The sequence below is a fragment of the Lynx rufus genome, unplaced genomic scaffold (assembly GCF_022079265.1).
Source record: "Lynx rufus isolate CCGP_SWC_20201006 ecotype Redwood Valley unplaced genomic scaffold, mLynRuf1.p SCAF_5, whole genome shotgun sequence".
NCBI lineage: Eukaryota > Metazoa > Chordata > Mammalia > Carnivora > Felidae > Lynx > Lynx rufus.
This window is the reverse complement of record NW_025814867.1, coordinates 10716171-10740750: the sequence shown is the minus strand read 5'-3', so window position 1 is coordinate 10740750 and position 24580 is coordinate 10716171. Positions and strand designations below refer to the sequence as shown.

The 24580-nt window shown below is 47.5% G+C and overlaps 1 protein-coding gene across 3 annotated transcripts in view; it reads left to right on the top strand.

The window, feature by feature from the left end:
• The first annotated feature begins 1432 nt into the window (after positions 1 to 1432).
• Positions 1433 to 24580, top strand: part of CMTM7 (CKLF like MARVEL transmembrane domain containing 7) — a 50479-nt gene continuing 27331 nt past the window's right edge. For 2 of the 3 annotated variants that reach the window (XM_047099419.1, XM_047099418.1), the window contains exon 1: positions 1433 to 1860. In XM_047099419.1, coding sequence (XP_046955375.1) covers positions 1672 to 1860 — 189 coding nt within the window. In that variant the 5' untranslated portion in view covers positions 1433 to 1671. Of the gene's footprint in view, positions 1861 to 20410; positions 20528 to 24580 lie in introns of those variants that run through there. The other variant, XM_047099420.1, reaches the window with a different exon arrangement.

Sequence of the window (24580 nt, the reverse complement as noted above, 5' to 3'; positions counted from 1 at the left end):
GAATGAAAAATGTAAATCTGCATAAAAAATGATACACAATACCAACTTTATGCCTGTGGGCATAGAGCTGGGAATGTTACAGAATGCCCGTGTGCCTGTCGCATTGTCACAGCAGCTCCTAGGTACACTTATCTTTGTTTTATGGAGAAAGAAGTTGAGGTAGCAGGTACTGTGACTATTGTCTAAAAAGCAGACAGACATTGGACTTAAATTTTTTTTTGGTCATGAAAATTATCAGATGTACACAAAAGTAGAAGCAATAGTGTAATGAATCACCAAATGCCTCAACTTTGGCAATGACTGGTTCTCAGCCTTGAGTGTTTGTTAGATTCACCTGGGAGGCTGGTCAAACTAGAGACTGTGTGATTATCTCCACATTCTAGAATTATCAGGACTTTGCCACACTGATGACAGTCTTCTAACAGGACGGCACCGGCATCCTAGAAATCTCTGAGAGGCAGATTTGTTTTGGTGTTATTTACAAACGAAGTTAGAAGTTAGGCCACAGGGACACTGTGTTCAAAGGGAACATTGGTAACCTATCTCTCTGCCGTAGCCCCGTTTGGGCCTGTCTTCATTCAAAAAATAACACAGAAGGGGGGCAACATAGCATGTCACTTGACTATCTGTTTCACACCTTTTTTTTTTTTAATGTTTATTTATTTTTGAGAGAGACAGAGACAGAAAGTGAGTGGGTTAGCAGCAGAGTGAGAGGGAGACACAGAATCCGAAGCAGGCTCCAGGCTCTGAGCTGTCAGCACAGAGCCCGATGCGGGGCTCGAACTCAGTGAGGGTGAGATTACGACCTGAGTCGGACGCTCAACCGACTGAGCCACCCAGACGCTCCTGTTTCACGGCGTTTAATGGAAGTAAATGTAGGCTCATCTGTGACCCAGTAAATCCTCTTCATAGGTATTTACCCTAGAGAAAGGACTGCTTATGTGAACGCGCGCGCGCGCGCGCACACACACACACACACACACACACACACACACACACTTTTACCTGAATATTCACCATAGTTTTATTAGGTATAACAGGAAGATCTCAAATGCACTGTGTTTAGTGAAAAAAAGCCGGACATAAATGAGAATATTCAGTCCTATTTCAAGTAGAGCAAATCCAAAAACAGGCAAAACAAATCCATAGTGGCAGGAGAATATTGTGGCTGCCTGAGGCTTGGGGGTAAAGGGGTGCGACGGAGGAAGGCAGATTGGGAAGAAGCACGAGAGATCTTTGGGGGGTACTAGTGATCGGGTGGTGGTTACGCAGGTGCACACATACGGGAAAATTAATGGAGCGGAGCCCGCAGGGTTCGGGCATTTTAGTGTGTGTGAGCCATACCTCAGTCAAGTACTCTTAGCACACGCGGCCGCACCCACACGAAACCCCAGGAGGCTCAGACCCAGCTGTGGCCCCGCTCCGTAAGGGCCTCTGCGCCGTCGGCCCGCGCCCTCCAGTCCAACTTCCGCGCGGCGCCGAGGGCAGGAAGGCCGCTCCCTCCCCGGAAAGCGCCGGACAGCCCCTCCCCCGCCCGAGTCCGGCCGGACCGGGGTCCCCGCACGGGCCCCGGACGCCTGCGCCCCGCCCCCACCGGTGCCCCGCGACCGCACGCCCGGGCCCCGCCCCGGCCCCGCCCCCGGCCCGCCCCGCTATTCTGGCCGGTGGGCCATGCAGGGGAGGCTGCCGGCGGGTAGGGGCGGCGCGGGGTCGCAGGGAGCCGGGCTCGTCCGCACCACGTGCAGCAGCGGTGGCGGGGCCGGGGCCGGCGCCGGGCAGCCCGGCGCGAGGCCCTCGGAGGGGCCGCTGGACCCCGTCTACCCCCGCACTTATGGGGCCCTGCTGAAAGTGGCGCAGATGGTAAGAGAGGCGCGGGGCCGGGGGCTCCTGGAGAGGCCGGGCGGGAAGGGGACCCGGGAGGTGGCGCGCCGGGCGGCGGGAGCCGGGCGGGGCCCGCCGGAGCATCGCGCCGCGGGCGGGGCGGGGGACTGCGCCGCCACCGGCAAGTTCGGGGAGGGCTTCGGAAAGTTGCTTGCGCTGCGCGGGCCCTGGAACTCAGCCCCGGCGCCACCGTTGCTCCCGCGGACCCGTGTCTCCAAAGGTCCCAAGTTTTTCCACCCACCCCTCTGCGGGCCCCGACCCGCTTTCCGACAGAAACCCCATGCAAAAGTTGCTTTTCGTCTTCCTTCCTCTTCTCTGGGCCGCGCCGCTTCGCACCCGAGCCGGGGGTGGAAGAGTGGCCCAGGCGGCGCGCTGAGGCGGCGCAACCCGACCTTGTCCCCCTGGAGGCCTCCTCTTCCTCCCACCCCAGGGCACAGGGCTCCACTGCTCAGGGCGCAGTTTCACAGAGAGGAGGAGGCCCGAAGTTCTCAGTTCCATGGTAGGCAAGAGGAATTGGGACCCTCCGGGCAACTGTTCTGGACCCCTGACCTCTCAAGTTCAAGGGAGCCTCCATGTCTAGGGGGTCTGCCGGAAGGCGGAGGATCAATGGGGAACGTCTTTTCTGTGGAGCCTGCGCACTAGTCTCCCTACTAACTGTAGGAAGTATCCAACCCTGTCTTTCCTGTTTTTTCCCCCTATATATACATACTAATGATAAAGTTTAATTTATCAATTAGGCATAGTAGGAGGTTAATAACAATGACTAGTAGTGAAATAGAACAATTATAGCAATATACTGTAATAAAAAAGTATGTGAATGTGGTCTCTCTCGAAATGCCTTACTGTCCTGTAATCACCCTTTTTGTGATGATGTGACATGATTGAAATGCCTGCCCGATGAGATCAAGCTAGATGAATGATGTAGGCATTGTGACATCGCATTAGGCTGCTGTTGATTTTCTGATTAATCAGCAGAGCAGAGGGCCATCTGCTTCAGGACTATGGTTGGCTGTGGGTAACCTAACTCACAGAAAGCAAAACTGTGTGTGTGTGGGGGGGGGGGGGTATTACTGTAACTCACTGGGGGAGCCAGAGTCACCTGTGGAGATAGGTAGGCAGGCTGGAGGTTCTGAGGTCTGAGTATGACCAGTGCAGTGACAGGAACCTTCCACCAAAGTTGATATTGTCTGGTCTGTTCTCTTGTTCCCCACTCTTTTCTTTTTTCCCATTTCTTCTTTACACAAAATTTCATCTTAAACACCTTTCCCATTTGTTTAATATGTTTTGAAACTAGGTTGGGCTGTTTGTGACTCCACTCGTAATGTTTGCAGCAAGAGTTGTGGGGGGGGGGGGGAGGGTAGTTTTGAACAGGGATGTGGACAAAGGGATGTGGGAATAGGAACAAGGTTACGCATCCAGAAGCTGGCGTCTGCTAAGGTGGGGCTGGACACAGAGTGAGAGCTGCCCTTGAATCCATACCACTGGTATTCTGGTGTGTGTACAGAGGGCTGTCATTTCCTGCTCGGGCCAGATCTGAAGGGCGGGGGACTGAGTTCCCTTTTCTCTAAGAAAGGTGTCTAGATGGACCCCAAATTAGGAAGTATTAGCTACTACTAATAACAACAACAAATTGTTCTGAGCAGTGTTGATTTTGAGCAAGACATATTTTGGGTCACGGTAAGACCTCTAATCAGCTAAATAGAGGGGACCAGCCTACCTCTTCATTCTTAAAAGATGGGTGGGGTGAGACAGACCCTAATGCGGCACTGGAAGAGATACCATGAATCAATAATGAGTTCAGTGGACAAAAATTGGGATCAAACCCTTCATCTGGTCCACGAGTTTGATGGACAAAGGTAATGGGGTTAAGAAGGCTCCATGTTGGTCCATGAGTTTGGGGCATAATGTCTGTGGAGAAGAGAAAGTTCCATTTCATTGTAAGCTCCTCAACTAGGCTCTTGCCTATGGCCCTTATGCCAGGTTGCAGGTGACAGTCATCGGGCCTGTTGTTCCATAGAAGAGAACAAAGACTTGGAGAGATGCTTCTCTGCCTCTTTTAAAACCTCCTTCGCCGGATTCTTATGCTTTCTTCCTCCCCTGGAGATCCCCGGTGATTGCAGGCTGGTTTGAACAGACCCCTTGAAAGTAAACTTGCCCTTGCAGAGTGGTCCTGTTACAATAGAGAGACTATTTAGGGTTGTCTAGCTGGGCCTCTTGTCTGACTCTTCCCCATTCTCCTCCTCTTTCTCTCTTCTGGGGTGCCTGTGTAGACATCTGATGTTCTCTTGTCTTCTTTGCTGGAACACGCGTGCAGGGTCAAGAGTTAACAACACCGGGGGAAGGGCAGATGGCAGCTGAGGTGGTGCCACAATTGGACACTGTATCCGTGGGTCTCTGATTTTGACTCTTGGTGTCTCACTTGCATCCTGAGTAGGCTGACCTTTATGTCCTACACTTCCCGTAAAGTGTTTTCCTCATGGTCTGCTCAACAGACCTGTCAACATACTACTTTAAGAAACCATTGAAAAGGCTGTTGTCTTTGAGAACAACTTGCTTTCCTTGCTTTGAATCTTGCTTTGAATCTCCACCGCTACCAGAACCTGAGGAGAGAAAATAGGAGGAAAGCGAGTTCTCAGTGAATGTTGGCACCTGACACGTCACTTGCGTGAATCTTTATAATCCCGTGGCCACGATAGTTGACTTTCTTTGGTCTTCCTCTTTAGACTAGAGACTGTCACAGTTTTCGGCCCTAGAGAACTGTGTTTCTTTGTTGTTGTTAATAGCTATATTTTTTGGGTCCTACTACTTAATAATACACTAGGGATTCTACACTATATACCATGTATGTGTCATTAACTGTAAGAATCCAGCGAAGTACCATGTTTTGACAAAGAGGAAACTGACTGAAAGGTTAAACTAGTAAAGGTCACACAGCTGTCAGCGGCAGAGGTGGGGCCAACCCAGGCCTGACTAACCTCATGTCCCCAAAGACCCCGCACAGTTATGCTTGTTAATAGATCTGGGGAAATCGATGCCACGGCGAAATACCACTTCACACCCAGTCTGATGGCAACAAGAAAAAAGTCATGCTAATAAGCCACCATACTAATAAGTATGACGTGGAGGATGTGAAGGAATCAGAACCCTCCTACGTTGCCAGTTGGCTGGTGGGAATGTAAAATGGTGCCGACACTTTGGCAAACAGTCTGGCAGCTCCTCAGACTATTAAACACGGAGGTGCCACGTGATCCAACATTTCTGCCCCAGGGTGTATACTCAAGGGAAGTAAAGACACACGTCCACCCACAAACTTGTACGGAGAGGTTCATAGCAGCATTCTTGATAATAGCCAGAAAGTGAAAACAACCCAAATGTCCGTAAGCTGATGAAGGGATGAATAAAACCGTGGTCTATTCATAGGATGGAATACTAGCAGGAAAAGGAACGAACAACATGGATGATCCTTGAAAACATGCCAAGTGGACGAAGCCAGACACAAAAGACCGCATATTATATGATTCCGCTTAACATGGGATGTCCAGAACAGGCAAATTGATAGAGACGGAAAATAGATTAGTGGTTTAGAGCTGGGGAGTTTGGGAGCTTCGGGAAGCGGCTGCTGAGAGGTAGGTGGTTTCTTTTTGGGTTGGTGAGAACGTTCTAAAACGGATTATGGTGATGGTTGCACAGCCCTGTGAGTATACTGAAAACCATTGAATCATACACCTCAAATGTGTGGATTGAGTCTCAGGAAAGCTGTTAAAAAGAAATAGATCTAGGGAGAGTTTGGAGCGGGGTACTCTGCATGAAGCCACTGGGTGTGGGAGGGCCACGGCTATAGGAAATCCCCCTGGTGTCTCCCCGTATCCGCTACTACAGGAAGGAGCGTCCACCTGCCGACCTCACAGAATCTGAGCTGAAGAGCCTTGTGGGGGGCGGGCAGGGGCCCTACGCTGAAGGGGTCCAGGTGCTCCTGTGTGTGACCTCGCCAACGTTCCTCATCAGTTCATTTGTTCCGCAGATATTTAAGAGTTCATATTCATTTCTGCAGAAGCAGGAGGCTGTGACAAAGCCCTTGCCCTCAAGAAAGTCTGTGGTTTCATTGAGGTGACAGACAAGTCCCAGAACTGACTGGTTGGGAGATAAAAGCTCTGATGGTTGCCTACACTTAGGAAGGAAGGGGGGGGGGGCTTGAAGATGAAGGTTACATTTGAGTTGAATCTGGAGAGAGGAGTATGGGTTTGTGAGGTCAGGAGCACCCTATTCCCTCTCTACTGCCTTTATTCAGCATGTTTAAGTTGGAGACAAGGGATATGTTGGGGGTGGTGGAATGGAAGAAAATACAGCAGGATGTGAGTCAGTCCTTGGGCAGTTATTAACCTCTGTACCCCTGACGTCTAGAAAGAGGTGTCATCTCTTTTATTAGAAATCTGCTGTGTTCTCATGTGAGGCGTGCGGAACACAGCAGTTAACTAGACAACTTTCTGCCTGTGCAGGGAATCAAGGACTGTGACATTTGCAGAACCATATGGAAGGAGGATCAGAATGTGGTTTCACAAGCAGCAAAGATGGAAACTTAAATGTCTTCCAGAAGTTCCAGTTATTTACTCAGCAAATATTTGAGCACCTATCGTATGCTAGAATACTGTGGAAAGAAGAGCAAATAAATAAGGCAGATCAGCCCCTGTCCGCCTCCTAATACTCAAATAGGAAAATAAACATTAATAAAATGATTATAAATCTATAACCATAAACTGGGACAAAAGCTCTGAAAAAGAGGCACTCAGTATCAAAGAGAATTAACTAGGAGTCTGACCTGTCTGGGAGATAAGGAGGGGCTTCTTGAAGGAAGGGGTATTTGAAGGATGAGGGAACCGCATTACCAGAAGAAGGAAAAGCACAGACCATGACTCTGAGTCTAGAGAAAGGAGTATTGCTGTGGTTGGAGGGGAGGGAACAAAGGTGGAAGTGGTTTGCGTGAGACGAGAAATATGCAAGGCCTGCCAGATCATCCTACGATCCTTAATCTAAGAATATCAGGGAGGCATCACGTCGTGATCGCTGTTGAAGTGGGTTTCAAACCAGGGCTGTACTGCCCCCTAGAGGTTATTTTGGAACTTGATGGAAACTCCTTTTTGGTTGTCAAGGATTAGGATCATTTTATGTGTACATTTTACTCATTTCAGGATAGTCATGAGGGCATTGCGAATATTTAGTATCCTAAAGAGATGTTTTATCTGAAATAAGATTAAAGGAGCCTACTACGCAGGCTGGGTGGAAGCTGAGTGGGTGTGTGAATCTGGGGAGAGCACACTAAGTTTTCCGGCATGAGAGCATTCTAAATACCCTCTAGCAGGCTGGGGCAACTTGGACTTCACTCTGGAAATTCACAGCCCAGTTACCAAATAGAATTGGACTGCGGGGGAGCTCATTCTCTGGTATAGCCGTGAATAGATTTATGTGTGGAGAATGACCCAGCATAACCCAGAACGATCCACCCCTCTTTGTTCTGCTTTAGGTCTGTGTAGCAGGGGGGAGCACCAGATTTGGGTCCCAAATGCAATCTGCACACTCATGTCCTACTTCCTGGAAGCCAGAGGGTTAAAGGCAGCAAGGGACCTCACTGCCAAGATTCTTTCACTCCCAACCCAAACCTGATCCAAGAACAGGAAACTACGATAAAACATAACAAGTTATGGGGTTTATTCCCAATGACACAAGTAATGCTTGCTCATTAAATTGGGGGAAACACAAAAAAGAAAGTAGTAGACTCTGTTTTCCAAGATTAGCGTTTTAAGAAAAATTTTATGCGGTTTCATAGTAGACGTGTACAATTTGAGGTTATTCTATTTTTTTTTCTGTTTAGAAAATTAGGATGATCTGTACCTAATTTGTAAAAATTTGTTTTGCATAAATGTGATGAATGCTTTCTCGTGCCACTTAATGATTGCCTGCAATTTGTTGTTGTTGTTTTATGTTTATTTTTGAGAGAACGAGTGGGGGAGGGGCAGAGAGATGCGCGCGCGCGCGCACACACACACACACACACACACACACACACACACAGAATCTGAAGCAGGCTCCAGGCTCTGAGCTGTCAGCACAGAGCCCCACATGGGGCTCGAACTCCCGAACCGTGAGGTCATGACCTCAGCTGAAGTTAATGGACTGAGCCATCCAGGTGCCCTGTGCGATTTGGTTTTTAACAGCATTGTTGTAGTCAGTCATAGGTGTGCTATTGTCTGTGTGACCAGCCCCCTCCCCCTTTTTGTGGCTTAAAAAGCCCCCGATTCTGTCAATGTAGGAAAAGTCTGTGGTGAACTTCCTTGTAGAGACATCCTGGTGTACAAATCTGTAAATTCTCCCTCAGGATAAATGGCAGTGACCTTTTACAGAGAGGAAATGAAGTGCTTCTTGCCCTTCAGAGCATGGTGACATTAAACAATTATCTGAACATTTTAATATCTAGAAATTATTGGATGTCCCTTTATCATCCAGAAATTTCCAGGAGCCGAATGTGATGGTAATATTTTAAGTTGTGATGGTATTTTTGGTGTCTGATGGTTTGGAAAAGGAACAATGACATCGATGGGCTAGAAGATTCTGTAGTGCTTTAAATTTTTTTTTTTATTTATTTTTGAGACAGAGAGAGACAGAGCATGAACGGGGGGGGGGGGGGGTCAGAGAGAGAGGGAGACACAGAATCCGAAGCAGGCTCCAGGCTCCGAGCGGTCAGCACAGAGCCCCACGCGGGGCTCGAACTCACGGACCGCGAGATCGCGACCTGAGCTGAAGTCGGACACTCAGCCGACTGAGCCACCCAGGCGCCCCGATTCTGTAGTGCTTTTAAATGCACTTGTATTTAAGTAATGGGACCAGCATGTGCGTAAATTTGAAGAATGATCTTACCACACCTATTTATTCAGGCTGCAGAGTATGTAGATTTCTTAACTACTGGCAAGAATTCCCCTCCAGAGCCCCCTAAAAACCACCTGCCCCCCGATTGGGAACCGGCGGCCAAAGGAGACGGTGCTGATGAAGGCCACTGGGGAGCATGAGTGGGTGCGTGCGTGCGGTCCCGCGGGAGTCACCCAGGTTTCCGGGCGTCACAGTGGGCATTCCAGACCCTCCACGGCAATCCTGGGCCTCACGTGGGGGACTCCCTGTGTGGGTCGGCGTATTTAGTTACATCGATGTGTCAGGGAAGGGCTTCTCTGCTCCCTTCCTCCCAGCCCCCGCCCCCCGCCCCCCATTCTCAGGCTTCCTGCCCAGCGCCACTGGACACCCATCTGTTTCCTCCCCCTGCCATCTGCCTTCCCCGCGCTGGCCCAGGCGTGCTGCCCACGGGAGCCTCCCTCTGACCCGCCGCCTGCCACATGCTCGCCGTCTTTGTCACCAGTTTGGCTCAGCGTCGCCCTCGCCGGCTGCTCACTCTCTGGCGTTCCTCGCTGGGGCCTCGGCAACTCCTGGCATCGGTGGCCTGGCCCAGAGCCAGGTCCTGGCTGCCGGTGCTTCAGCAGCCCCAGGGGCTTCCTGGAGGAAAGGAGGACGGGAAGGAATCTCTCCCCACCCCGCGGCCCACCCCAGCTCCCTGGTGGAAATCAGGAACAGAGGAGCTACTCAGCCTCTGCAGAAAACGGAGTTCAGCTGGCTTGTGTTTTAATCAGCAGTGATGATGACATGACCCTTCCTTTTTCTGGAGCGGCCACACTCTTTTTTTGTTTGTTTGTTTTATTTCCTTCTTTATCTAAAGATAGATAGAAGGATAGGTGGATTGATAGAGGAGGAGAAATTTTCTGTAAAGTGGTTTCCACATATTACCCACAGAAAGGATTGCTGTGAAAGAGCGGTATTATCCAAATTTTTAAAGACCGAGAAAACGCAGTTCCTTCAGAAGGGGATGGGAAGGCAGGAAAAAGAGTAATTAATTAAATGCTTTCAGGTGCAGAGTAAATCGGAATCTGCTGGAAAGTACTGAGAACTACTATCGTGTGACCTCAATGTGTATTTACTCACTTTTCCTCATAGGTTTTCTTTATTCAGCAGCAATGCTAGTAATTGTTTATGAAGAAGCCTTTTTTTTTAAAGTTTATTTATTGGGGGAGGGGAAGAACACGAGCGGGGGAGGGGCAGAGAGAGAGAGTCTCAAACAGACTCCACACTGTCAGTGCAGAGCCTGATGCAGGGCTCAAACTCACGAACCATCAGATCATGACCTGAACTGAAGCTGGATGCTTAACGGACTGAGCCACCCAGGCCCCCCTGAGGAAGTCTTTTTTTAACTTTTCCTCCCCAATGATAAAAGTGGTACTTTAATAATAATAATAATAGCATTTATCACTCATTGACTTCCTTAGGTAGCAGCCACGAGGCTACATGTTCTACATGTGTTACCTCATTTCATCCCCATGATAAGTAGGTCCTGTCATTATCTGCATTCTATAGATGAGGAAACTGAGGCACGGGGAAGTTAGGTACCTTGCCCAAAGTCATAGCCATAAAGAGTGAAGCTGGATTTTGGAACCAGGCAGTTTGAGTCCAGATCTTGAGCTCATCAAAGGACAATTTGGGGTCCTTTCTTTTTCAATGTCAATACACCATGAGTATTTTCCTTTGTCATTAAACCTGTTTGAAAGCGATGTGATACCTGCATCCGAGTCCTTTGTTTGGTTGTATCATAATTTATCCATTTGGCTTCTCGCTGGTGGGCAGGCTGTGGCCGATCTGAAAGGAGGTGCTGTGAGAAGCAACAGCGGGTACTTAGAGACGGTTTCACCCTTTGCCAGAGATGAAATCGGCCAGACAAGGGAAAACCCCTCACTGGGGTATTGGACAGTGTGTGTATAGTATTTTAGAAAGCATATTCACATGTTACCCACAGGGCTGCTGGAAGGCTTAAGAGGAAACCATCGTTTACTACTCTCGTTTGGTAAGTCACAAGTTCCTCCTGGAAGGGTTGGGAACAGAGGGGAACTAAGGTGCGAGTATCTGCTCTACTGTGTCAGGCAATTTTACATGCAGTTTCCCTTTGCTTTTAACCCTGTTAGTGGCTCTATTACTTATCTTCCATTTTTTTTTGGTTGAACGGAGGCTGAGAGGTTTTGTAACTTGCCCAACGTTAAAAATACCCATTATATTCTGGAGCCAGCATTCGAACCCGGGTAAGGTCAAGGCCTAGCCTCTCTATGGTGGTGTGCCATCTCTCCATGTGGGGTGAGCAGACCCCCCCAGGCTAGCCCACTGTGGCAGACGTGCCATAGGGTGACCCCTAGTGAGTCACAACCTTGTGTAATTCCTTCCTCTTGAGCGTGGGACGGCCCTGTGACTTGCTGCTAACCAAGAGAGTATAGCAAAGGTGATGGATGTTATTCCCATGGTTATGTCATGTCAGATGCCTAGGTGAATGGTTGTTGCAGATGTTATTAATGCCCTAAATCAGTTGATTCCAAGTTAATCAAAAGGAGATCATCTCCAGGTAGGCCTGACTTAATCATGTGAAAGTCCTTAAAGGAGGTACTGGGTCCTTCCCAAAAAGGGAGATTCTCCTGCTGGCCCTGGGAAGTAAACGCTGCTGAGGGAGTTGGGCGAGAGCCTGGCAGAGGCCACCTGCCCAGCACCTATGGGCTGTGTCTGGAATCTAAGAGCAGCCCTCAGCAGACGGCCAGAAAAACAAAAAACCAAAGACCTCTGTTTCAGCAGGGAACTAAAATCCGCCAACAATCATGTGACCTCGGAAGAGGACCCCAGGCCTCAGATAAAACTCCAGCCTGGCCAACATCATGGCTGCAGCCTTTTGAGACCCAGAGCAGAGGACTCTCGCCTGGGAGCCTAAGCTACTTAGTTTGTGGTCATTTGTTACACAGCGGTACATACTCTTGCACCCACAGAAGCCCATGTATCCTGGATCAGATCTGGCACTCTTGTGGCCGTTCCTTGGCAAGGAAAGATGGGGCAGCAGAAGGCAGAAGGTGCATTGCCATTCTTATAATAAACCGGGTAATTCGTACATGGGCTGTGGCCCTACATCATTGAATTCCTGTGGAGTAAACCTGTTGAGCTCTTGCTCTGGGCATTGTGCCGCATGCTTGGTATGCAAGAACTCACCCAGCATTACAGCCTTTCTAGGTGTCGGTATTCCCATTTTACAGGTGAGGAAACATGCGGGGCCTTCTCTGCAGCCTCTAGGCTTGTAACAACTGCCTCTATCTCCCAGCCATCCTGTTCCCCTCCAGGGTCCCCTCCCAGAACGATTTTTTAAGATTAATTTATTTATTTTGAGAGAGAGAGAGAGCACAAGCAGGTGAGGGGCAGAGAGAAGGAGAGACAGAATCCCGACTAGGCTCCGCGCCATCAGTGCAGGGCCCGATGTGGGGCTCGAACCCATGAAACGTGAGATCATGACCTGAGCCAAGATCAAGAGCCGGACACTTAATTGACTAAGCCACCCAGGCACCGCGCCCCTGCCCGCCAGAGCCATTCTAAAAAATAAAAACCCTGATCCAAACAGAAAGTATGGCTGTGTAATTGCTAAAAATATGTTTATGTTTTTTTTTTTAATTTTTTTAATGTTTATTTTTGAGAGAGAGAGAGAGACAGAGCACGAGTTGGGGGTGGGGGAGCAGAGAGCAAGGGAGACACAGAATCTGAAGCAGGTTCCAGGCTCTGTGCTGACAGCTCAACACAGATGTGGTGCTTGAACTCACAAACCATGAGATCCTGACCCGAGCCGAAGTCAGACTCTTAACCAACTGAGCCACCCAGGCACCCCAAATTATGTTTACTTTTTAAGAAATAGACAACGTGATCAAGATTTTAAAAGTACACTGTATACTCTGTATGTTAGCCAACTTGACAATAAATTGTATTTAAAAAAAAAGATTTTAAAAGTACAAAAAGTCCTCCAATTTCTACTTTCCCTCCCTGGAGGCTACCAGTGATCCCAGTTTCTCGTGCATCTTTCGGGAATTATTTTGTGCTTCCGTGTGTGTATGCCCCCTCTCACCCCAGATGGGAACATACTTATACACACTGTTCTGTACTTTCACTACTTAACTTTCCATCTTGGATATAATTCCACATCCGTTCAGAAGGTGTTCTCATTCTCCTTAACAGCTGCATTGCCTTACAGAGAATGGATTTACCATAATTTATTAAACGAGTCCCCCACTGACAGCATTTAGGTTATTTATCATGATTTGTTCTCTCAGGGCTATGGTGGATGCCCTTGTACATAACGTAGTTTTGAATGTGTACAAGAATATCAGAAGGAAAAATCCCTAAAAATAGAATTTCCGGACCAAGCGTTGCCTCATCTGGGGAATTTTTCATCTGTCCTGCAACTCAGATTTGCAGACCACACCTTGTGATCTTCTTCCGCAGGGTTTCAGGGATCTTCCACATCCATTGACTGGGGAAGACTCTAGTTAGTGTTCGGTGTTCAGAGTTCCACTTAACTTTAAGATACTAAGAACCAGGGAAGTCTAGGGAACAAAACTTGTGTGACCAGCATTTTTCTTAGAATTTCCCAGTATCCATCACGGGGGGTGGGTGTTGAAATCAGCTTCCCTAGAAGTAGAGCTAGAGATGGGGTTCTTGTGCACATGGTTTTCTGAGTCAGGGAGGCAGGCGCGGGCAGGAGAAGGAGCTAGACAAAGGTGGATTTTAGAAGTCTAAGCTTCAGCCTGATCTTGCAGGGACCTCTGGAAAGTGAGGGGCATCACAGATTCCCCTGTTTGGAGGCACTGGAGCTGGGCTTTTGTACCCTTCATTGGCCACAGACCAGGGAAGGGAGTAGATAAACTCCCAGGGACCTCTGAGCCAGACAGCTGTAGCTGTAGAGGGCAAGATCATTGGCACAGGGTTTGCAGGTGGGAGGAGTTAGCAGCAGCGCCCCCTGCAGTACCTGGGCAGTGGTGCATTGACCTGGTTAAAGGTAGCGCAGTTGAGCAGCGCACCAATGGAGTGCCCGCTTGTGTTCCTTAGGAACATTGGAATTGCTTCCGTCTTTCCGATCTCTGGTGAGGCTCGAAGCGGATGCAGTCTGGGGACTTAACAAACCTGACTCCTTCCACCCGCAAAACTGGTTTATCAATATTCTTGGCCAGTCCCGTTGGATCTCTGCCAGGCTGCTCAGCCTTTCAGACCACCCAGGACTTTTGATGTTGCGTTTTGCTGTCCACTTAAAGAGTCATGTCATTATTTTTTAACTCCCACTTGAAACAAGGGGAGAAGAAAGCAAATCAGCGTGTACTGCATGGAAAATAAAATCAATAACGGAGCAAAATTATTTCTGTAACCTTTTACAAGGGACTCAGAAGCAATGTCATGGTAGTATGAATAACCTGACCGTATCTGTTTTAACTCCTGGGAAGGACTTAAGAATGTAACCACAGAGAAAGTTTCCTGGAGAAAAGAAATTTGATTTCTGAGGTGAGGCCTTATTGACACAGACGGTTGTGAGTTTCACTTGGAAAAGGTAAAAGAGACACCACTAACCCTTGTATTGACAATGTGACATTGGTTTTACAAGGGTTTGTCAAGTGTCACTGTCACTGAGCAGTGTGTCCTGCTTACCGACGTCCACTTCAGGCAGAGAATGAAACTCTGCAGCACAATATGCACCCCTTGTGTCTAATAGGGGTCCCCTTGCTGGCTGTAAGCTTACTCTCACCACTTACGGTGACATCAATCCCATATTTAGGGATGCAATCGCTGCTTCAACATACACTTGTCTTAGTGTGGTTTAGGGATGAAAAATGGCTTTCCAGTTGTAGTGGGTTGAATGATGACCCCCAAAATCTATGTCCACATCCTAATCCCAGGAACCTGTGAACGTGGCCTTATTTGAAAAAAGGGTTTTATCAGATGTAGTTAAGGGTCTTGAAATGATGGTGTGAATTACCTGGGAGGTCTCTAAATCCAATGACAGGTGTTTTTGAAAGAGACATACCGAGGAGAAGGTGATGGGGAGTGTTGGTTTGAAACCTTCTTGGTGCTTCCCAGGTGTAACTGAAACCAGTCCCTCATAGTGGGAAGGCAGGGAGAGACCAACCAGGCGGCACATTTAATAAGCAAAGGGAACTTACATACAAGGCTTGCCTTGGGCGGCAGTAAGATGAATGGATTCCTGCGCATGCCCACCAAATCTTAAAAGCTTCCATAGAGGCGTTAACTGCATTCAGTCACATACACTGTGCAGGTGTTCTCAACATTGCATCACTATCTCAAGACGGTCCTCGGAGTAGCCTCTGGGAGTGCGAAAGGCAAGCAGAACCCCAAGTTCCAAGGATGGTACGGGGGAGGCAGTGAGGACCTCTGAGGACCCAGGTCCAGCTCCCAGGTCAGCTGGTGGTCACATCTGTTTGATGACCTTCTCCAGCAGTGATGTGAAGATGTGGCAGAGATTGCAGTGACGTGGCCATGAGCCCAGGAACACCAGGGCAGCCGCCAGAGGCTGGAAGGAGCAAGGAATGGATTCTCCCTCAAGTCACCAGAGAGAGCGCAGTCCTGCCAGCACCTTAATTTAAGCCCAGTGGTACTGATTTTGACCTCTGACTTACAGACTTGTAAGAGAAGGAATTTCTGTTATTCTAAGCCACCACCTTTATTGTAGTGTTTTACAACAACTGCAGGAAACTGATACAACCAGTTCAAGACTTTCCATTTCGGTCAGATTCTAGAAATCTTCCACATGGTGGGTCGTAGACACTGAATATTTTCTCCTTTGAGTAACAACGGCTCATTTGCAGGAACAGTGTTTCAGAGAAGAGATGGCCATCGTCTGCTGTTCTGGATGACAGTTATATCTCAATCTTCTTTATTTTGGTACATCTTTTTCCTTAATAGCTTATTCAAAAAGAGAAGCAGCCCTTGAATTTCTGCTGAGAAAAGCAGAACCCTAAAGACAGAGCATACATGAAGAGAACATCAGAGAGTCATTCTCAGATGGCAGAGTAGAGACAAAAGATGAAAAGTACATTCCAAAGAAGAGCTGTTTCTGGCTTTCTGTGGGCATTGAATGACGTGTCCCCAGTTCCCCCGAACCATTAGATTGCCAAATAAATTTTACAGCATTCTAGTAGAATCTTTAAAGATATTGCAGCCCCCCAAATATGTATTAAGGCAGTTGAATTAGCCCTGCCTAATCTGCTTGTGAAATAGTTGATATTGTTAAAAATGTTTGTAGAAGTGCCCAATGATTTAAGTCTCTAAATTATATATATATATATATATGTGTGTGTGTGTGTGTATGTATATATATATATATATATATATATATATATACTTTTGTAATTTTTTATTTATAAATCCAGATTTATAGAAACTTTGCAGGAGCAGTACAGAGACCCCCCCCCATATACCCTTCCCCCAGGTTCTCAACTGTTAATCTTTTAAAAAATATATTTTTTAAATGTTTATTTCTGAGACAGAGAGAGACAGAGCATGAGTGGGGGAGAGGCAGAGAGAGAGGGAGACAGAATCTGAAGCAGGCTCCAGGCTCTGAGCTATCAGCACAGAGCCCGACGTGGGGCTCGAACTCACAAACCATGAGATCATGACCTGAGCCGAAGTCGGTCACTCAACAGACTGAGCCACCCAGGCACCCCAAAGTTTTTTTTTTTAATGTTTATTTATTTTTGAGAGACAGACTGTGAGCGGGGGAGGGGCAGAGAGAGAGGGAGACACAGAGCCCCAAGCAGACTCCAGGCTCCAAACTCTGTCAGCACAGAGCCCAACGCGGGGCTCGAACCCACGAACCGCAAGATCATGACCTGAGCCGAAGTCGGATGCTTAACGCCTCTTAACTGTTAACTTTTTAATATGTTTGTTTAATCATTTTCCATTTATGTACATATTATTTTTTCTTTGAATCAGTTGAGAGTAAGTTGCAGGCATAATGCTTTTTTGTCCAGCATTCTTCAGTGTGCATTTCCTAAGAAGGACCTTCTCTTACCTCACTTCAGTACAGTTACCTAAATCAGGAAATGAACAACACCAGACTATTATTTAACCTACCAGCCTTATTTAGATTTCGCCAGTTGTCCCACTAACATCCCTTTTCTGGTCTAGGGTCCCATCCTGGATCATGAGTTATAGTCATTTGTCCTGTCTCTTTAATCTCCTTCAGTCTGGAACATACGTTCTTGTCTTTCACGACCTTGATATTTCTAAAGAGTCCAGGACAGAGCAACCCCATCCTTGGACATTAAAGTTGGTATGGAGGGCGGTATTTTGTGGTTGTAGTTGACACAGAAGAGGGAGAAGGAGACACATTTGGACCATGGCACACCTTATCTTGATTTCAGTGCTTTTGCTTTCACAAAAGACTTCTGCAAACTTCCTATCTGAAGTTAATAGTAGTTCACGTTGAGCTGGACTGCATGTCCTGGTGAAGGAAGGAAGCAAGGGAGGAAGGAAGGAAGAAAAAAGAAGAAAAGAAAGAAAAGGGAGGGAGAGGGAAGGAAGGAAGGGAGGGAGGAAGGGAGGAAGGGAGAAGGGAGGGAGGGAGGGAGGAAGGGAGGAAGGGAGGAAGGAAGGAAGGAAGGAAGGAAGGAAGGAAGGAAGGAAGGAAAACATACAGACTTACCTCAAATATCACATCCTTGGGGCAATGGCTAAAATGTATTGAAGACCCATCACCTACCAAGTCCAGTTCTATGAACTTGACATGAATTGCCTCATTCAGTCTTCCTGACAACGCTATCATCCAAGTACTGTTTTTCCTATTTCGCGCCAAGCGTCTGAATTCACAGTAGTTATGCGGTTGGATACTGCATACAGGGTTCCACTCGATGACGGATATTTAGTTCACCAAAAACTCATGCTCCCTCTTTCACAGTGTGGGGTTGTTCCCGGTTGACAGCTGTGCAGCCAGACGTTTCCTGCCGTCTCTGTTTCAGCCAGGCTGTGCCACGGGTTCTCACCGAAGGAATAAGAGTAGAAGAGGTACTTGTCACTTCTGTCTGAAGCTTTTAAGAGGCAGGATTCTCTACTCTTGCCTTTTCTGTCAGCTCTGTGTGGAGGCTCCAAGGCCATATTTTTCATATTTTATAGATAAGGAAACATCCATGTGTGGAGACTGCCTGCTTCCCTGCTGGACCACTTCCTGTCCTGCCTCTGAGGGGTCTTCTCCAAAGGCCCCATCTGAAGTCATCCCCCTAACGCCACCCTAACCCCATCACCCTGTCCTGTTGCCCAGTTCTGACTTCTTTCACATCACTTCTCGAGCCGAAATCCCCTTGTTCACTTCGTTACTCATTCATGGTGGGTCTTCTCACCGGGATCTGAACTGCAGGACAGTGACCTTTCTGTCTGGGTCACCTCAGGGTGCCTTGCTCCTACGTCAGTGCCTGGAGCATAGAAAGCACTCACAAGTTTTTGTTTTGTTTTGTTCTCAATGATCGAAAGCGTATTTTCTGGACAAAGCCCCTGGTAATAACACTCCTTTTAAAAAAGTCAACTGGGGCGCCTGGGTGGCGCAGTTGGTTGAGTATGTGGCTTTGGCTCAGGTCGTGATCTCGCAGTTGGTGAGTTCGAGCCCCATTTCGGGCTCTGTGCCGACAGCTCAGAGCCTGGAACCTGCTTTGGATTCTGTCTCCCTTTCTTTCTGCCACTCCCCCATTCACACTCTGCCTGTCTCTCTCTCAAAAATAAATAAATATTAAAAAAGTGTTTTTAAGTAAAAAAGTCAGCCTGCCAGGGGCACCTGGGTGGCTCTGTCAGAAGCTTCCAGCTTCAGCTCAGGTAATGATCTCACGGCTCTTGAGTTCCAGCCCCACATCAGGCTCTGTGCTGTCAGCACTTCAGATCTTCTGTCCCCCCTGCCCCCCGCCCTGTCCCTCTCCCACTTGCTCTCTCTCTCTCTCTCTCTCTTTTTCTTTCTCTCTCAAAAATAAACATTTAAAGCCTGGATGAAATGCTTGAGACTTGGATCCTCCTCAGAAGATGTGATGCTACGTGGGGAAGTGCCTGCTGAGGGGTGGGGTGCGGGCCCGGTGTGGGAGGGCCCCTTTGCCAAGCCTGGAGGCACCGGGGTGCCTGGGGCATTAACTTCAGGCCTGCAGGCCAGAAAGGCGGGGAGGTGTGTGTGTGTGTGGGGGGGTCTCCCTCCCGAGGGAGGAGAGGCCGAGGAAGATGCGGGTGGGACCCTCGCAAGGAGAGGCTGGGATGCCCACCTGGAGTTGCTGGTAAAGTTACAGCCGCTGTCCTGGCCACCAGTGTGAAAGCACCTTTCGTTTTGACGTAGTTGAGTTGACAGGTTTCCACGGACCCACACAGTCAAAACAGCGGGTTCCTATGCCAAAGCAAATCGGAGACAAGCCACGGGATGAGAGAAGTGTCTCAGTTTGTCAGGCTGTCAGGACAGGGCTCCTAATTTAACACCAGGAAGCCCAGAACAGGGGCACTACTGTTTCGGATTCAAGGTGAAAAGAATCCAAGGCCAGACAGGGCAGGCCCACTTTGGGATGTCTGTTTATGGCTCAGGTGCTAACCCTTCGTGTGGTTCTGGTCACGGCCCCTTTGCCTGGCAGAGGCCCTGCTTCAGGTCACCTCAGCAGATGTTTAGCGCCTGTTCCGTCCCAGCCCTTTGCCAGTGGCCGAGGCTACGGCGATGAACGAGGCAGGCCAGCCCCTCCCCCATCGGCAGAAAATGTGGACCTTGAACAAGCGTCGTGCTTCGTCACTTCTAAGGCACCGTTGTTTTAGGCACTGCTAAGAAAGAAAACTGTTAATTACGTGATGACACAGATCTCTTACGTAGAATTTTTATTGTATGCTCGTTAGAAGAGCTCTTTTAAACTTCGTTGAGATTTTACATGCTCTTGGGACTGTATAAAAACAACACTTGAGGAAGGAAAATAAATTGCCTAAGATATTCCTACGACTTCTTTACAGTCAGAGTCCTCCTCTTCTGAATTTTTTTTTTTAAAGTACTTTTAAAATTTTTTTTTTCAACGTTTATTTATTTTTTGGGACAGAGAGAGACAGAGCATGAACGGGGGAGGGGCAGAGAGAGAGGGAGACACAGAATCGGAAACAGGCTCCAGGCTCTGAGCCATCAGCCCAGAGCCCGACGCGGGGCTCGAACTCACGGACCGCGAGATCGTGACCTGGCTGAAGTCGGACGCTTAACCGACTGCGCCACCCAGGCGCCCCTAAAGTACTTTTATACACCCTGTCATCTTTTGTATCATCAAGGGTGTGAGCAATGCAGCATTCCTTGGAAGAGTCCGTAAAAGAAGTAAAAGCCATCGGCGCTGGGCTCATACGCTGGCTTTTTTTTTTTTTTTTTTTTTAATTTTTTTTTTTTTCTTTTCAACGTTTTTATTTTATTTTTGGGACAGAGAGAGACAGAGCATGAACGGGGGAGGGGCAGAGAGAGAGGGAGACACAGAATCGGAAACAGGCTCCAGGCTCTGAGCCATCAGCCCAGAGCCTGACGCGGGGCTCAAACTCACGGACCGCGAGATCGTGACCTGGCTGAAGTCGGACGCTTAACCGACTGCGCCACCCAGGCGCCCCTATACGCTGGCTTTTGACTCCCACTTTGGCAATGATGCTCCGCGTGCCTGACACGCTTTCCGCGAGGTTTGACTTTGGCACATTGTCACGCGGTAACTGCTCCCTGGTCTGGCCGACAGCACTGGTAAGTTACTCCCCTGACCAGAGGGAAGCAAAAATGTGCAAGAAAGAGCACCTTTGAATCCGAAGTCTGGTTAGTGTCCGCACAGATCACAGGCAGGGATCCTCCCTTGTCTGCAGGCAGGCATTCCCAGGGGAGGAACCTCCAGGCTGAGACCTGAGCGTGGGAATGGGCAAGGCAGGAGGAAGAGGCGGGAGAGTTGCTGGAGGAAGGAACAGCCTTTGCAGAGGCCCAGAGTTGAGAGAGAGGGCAGAGGATTTGAAAGCTTCCTGGTCAGTTCACAAAATGGGCTTTTCGGTAGTGCTGGGATGTGGAAATGCTGCCAGCCATAGAAGTAAGTTAGTTGTGGTTCTGTTAGGCTTTGGCAACTAATCCCTCGTTGTCCTCTGTCTCCTAGAAACTGCCGGAGGAGTTAATGGTGCAATGAGCCTGTTAATTTATGTTTTACCTGCATCTTGCATTGAAGATATTTTATAGATCTAGCATTTTATTTTTGAAGTTTTATGTTATTACCTATATATGCTCAGAGCAACATTAATATAGTTAGATCTAAAAAAAGGTATGAAAAAACAGAATTGACCCACGGCCCTACCATTACACAAGTTCCACACATGATCTGTTCGGTCCTTGCCTGAGTATATACACTAAGTTTGCGGCTGAAATCAAAGTGATTATAATCACAGGTTCTGCTTTCTCTCTATTCTCTCTCTCTCTCTCTCCTTGAAATTACAAGGTGTGTGTGTGTGTGTGTGTGTGAACAGTTGGTTTGTTCAAATCAGGATACAAACAAAAACTACACATTTTATTTCATTTATGTGTCTCTCAAGTTTCTTTTTTTTTTTTTTTAATGTTTTTTAATGCTTAACTGACTGAGCCACCCAGAGCCACCCAGGAATCTGTGCATTCCTCACCCTCCTTCTTTTTCCTTACAACTTATTACTTGAATAAAAATCTAGTCATTCATTCCTGTGGTTCATTCCTACTGAGTAGATGCGTCTGAATGCATCCCTATGGTGTCGTTAACAAGTTCTCCAGTCCTCCGTATTTTCTACAAACTGTCTATTAGATACAGAGGTTCATCAGACTTAGATTTGTTTGTTTGTTGCAGGGCCACATCATGGGTGGTGATGTGTATTTCCATCAGGAGGTGCATGATGTCTGGTTAGTTCTGTTTTCATGGTACTAAGATTGATGAGTGGGCTTAGCTGATGTCATCCTGATCCCTCCATTATAATGTGGGCCCCTTGTTATTTTGATGCTTTTCACCTTGCTGTCATAATTTAACAGTGTGTATTAGAAGTCGTAGCATGGGGTTCTGTAACACGTAATAATTTATTTTCTTCTCTCCTCAGTGTCTGCCCCACGATTGCCAGTTTGGGCAGGGGACACATTTCAGAGTTTATTTCCAGGGAGCTCTCTCCACCCCCTCAATCCTAATGACCAACCTAAGCTTTCTTGGTTCAATTTTTATTCTTAACTTCGCATCGCCTTTGAAAGTGTGTACTTACTTGTTGCTCTTGGTCATGGTACTTCAACCCTGCGTTCACAGTTCCTATCTGGTGCAGATCTCTGCTCCTCCCTGTGTATTTGGCATTTCTTACTAAGGCCGCCTTCTTACTTTAGGAAGATGTAAAGTACAAATTACTGAGACAATAAATATTCAAATCACACAGGCCATCTGCCCCTGAACAGATGTCCACTGTAAGTCAATGTCAATCTCTGTTCCTTGGGGCCAGGGAAAGAGGTGAAGAAAAATACAGGCCAAGCAGGGCTGAAAGAGCCCTCTCCACTGGGAAGAAAAGGGAGGCTGATGAAGCAGTGGTTTCTACTTAGTTTCTAATTCACGCGGAGAAAAAGACTCTTTCCGGGAAAGTCAGTGAAGGAAGAAGCAATGATAACCCAAGAATGTAGTGATACAAGGCCCGCAGATGGTTTACCATAATAGAAGTGTTCCATGGACCACATGAGGGTTTTCTTTTCCCCTCAGTATATGTAGAGCATGTAATTTGCGCCTGGTGCTGTGCTCAGTGTTGTTTTTTTTTTTTGTTTTTTTTTTGGTATTACCTCAGATGAGATAACCCTCTAAGTGGGGTACTATTTGTCATCTCCACTTTCCAGATGGGAAATCTGAGGTTCTGGAAGGTTATGTAGCTGTCCCAGGTCACACAGCTAGTAAAATTCCCACTGTGGGAGTGAGATCTTGGGTAAGTCACCTAACCTCTTTGTGCCTCAGTTTCCTCATCTACAAAATGGGGATGATGGTATTACCTGGTCCCCAGGTTACTGTGCAGATCCTGTATGAAGTATTTGAGCTCTGAGGAAATGTTAGTTATTCTGCTACCTCTTTTTGGTGTCCTAGTGAGATCTTTAATCCTTTCCCCAGAAATCAATGGGATCTGTTCTTCATACTTATAATAGTCCTATTTTCTACAAGGCCTTCATCCTCTTTTTCCCCTTTGCCTGTCCCCATCTTATTTCTAGGAGTCTGTGCTGGTCCTTTTGATAGGAAAGTTAGATTGGCACAGGTCAGTGTCAGCATGTGGAGAGAACTTACTCACCCCCATTCAGAGTATGCAAAAGTTTTATTTTGCACTTAGCTATCCAGTGTAGAGCATGTGATATGTGCCAGGCTCGTATTTTTGACCCGACAGAGAGGTGTCAAAGTGATGAAGAAAGGGCATATGCTTGTCCCTTGCCTTTGCCACTATCAACTGAGTAGCCCTAGGTAAATCACGTTTCTTTTCTTGGTCTCAAATTTCTCTCCTGTGCAGTAGGAGGACAATGTTCAAGATCCCTGTTGTTCTAGTTGTTATGTATATGGACATGTGTGCTGGGTCAGAATGCAAATCACTGGGCAAGTCCAAAATCGCCTGGGCACTGGCGTGGGTGAGCTGTGAGTGTTGGGGGCTGTGTCATTCCTATAGCAGGGGCATTTCTGGACGGTTTTTCTGTTATCAATAAGATTCCAGGGCAGAGAAAAGTCAGAGTTCTGAGAAACCACTGTGGAAATGCTGCAGTGAGGTCTTTGCAAAGCATAGTGAGGGCTGGGGCCTCTGACTTTTTTCTCAGCCCCAGCAGCCTCCCACTGTGTGGTCTGGCCGCACCATCTCCATCCATATAAAAGGTGCAGTGGTTTTTAGTATATTCACAGAATATGTGCCGCTATCACCACAACCAATTTCATAAGTTTCGAAGAGCTCTGTGTTGACAAGTGCACAGTCATGTCCCTATCACCACAGCGAGATCGAGGACAGTCCCATCATCCCCCCAAATGCCCCTGTGCCATTCCTTTGTAGTCAATCCTTCTCCCCACCTTGTAACCCCTTTGCCTTACCATGTAAGCTCATCAGTACGTACCTGTGAAGCCTGCTGGGATTTGGTTGGCATTTCGTTGAGTCTGTAGATCAACGTGGGGAGAATTGGCATGTCAGTAATGTTGCACCTTCCAATCCATGAACATGTTATACCTCTCCGTTTATGTAAGTCTTCTCTGATTTCTTTGATCAGTATTTTTTAAAAAAATTTTAATGTTTCTTTTCGAGAGAGAGACAGAGACAGAGTAGAGTGGGGAAGGGGCAGAGAGAGAGGGAGACTCAGAATCTGAAGCAGGCTCCAGGCTCTGAGCTGTCAGCACAGAGCCCGACAACAGGGCTTGAACTCACTGTGAGATCATGACCTGAGCCAAAGTTGGATGCTCAACCAACTGAGCCAGCCAGGCGCCCCTCTTTTATCAGTGTTTTGTAGTTTTTAGCATATTCTAAAGTTATATCTTTACCTAATAAATATTTTCTTTTTTCTTTTTTCTTTTTTGATGCTACTGTAAATAGTCCTGTGTGTTTTTAACGTTTGATTTCAATGGTTTGTTGTTAATATATTGATTTTTGTATATTGAGCTTGCAACCTCTGATAATGCTAAAGTCATTGATTAGCTCTTAGATCTTTTTATGGAGATTTTTTCTACACCGGTAGCCCTGTTGTTTACAAATAAAGTTTCAGGGTGTCTGGGTGGCTCAGTTGGTTCAGCTCCCAACTCTTGATTTAGACTCAGGTCATGGT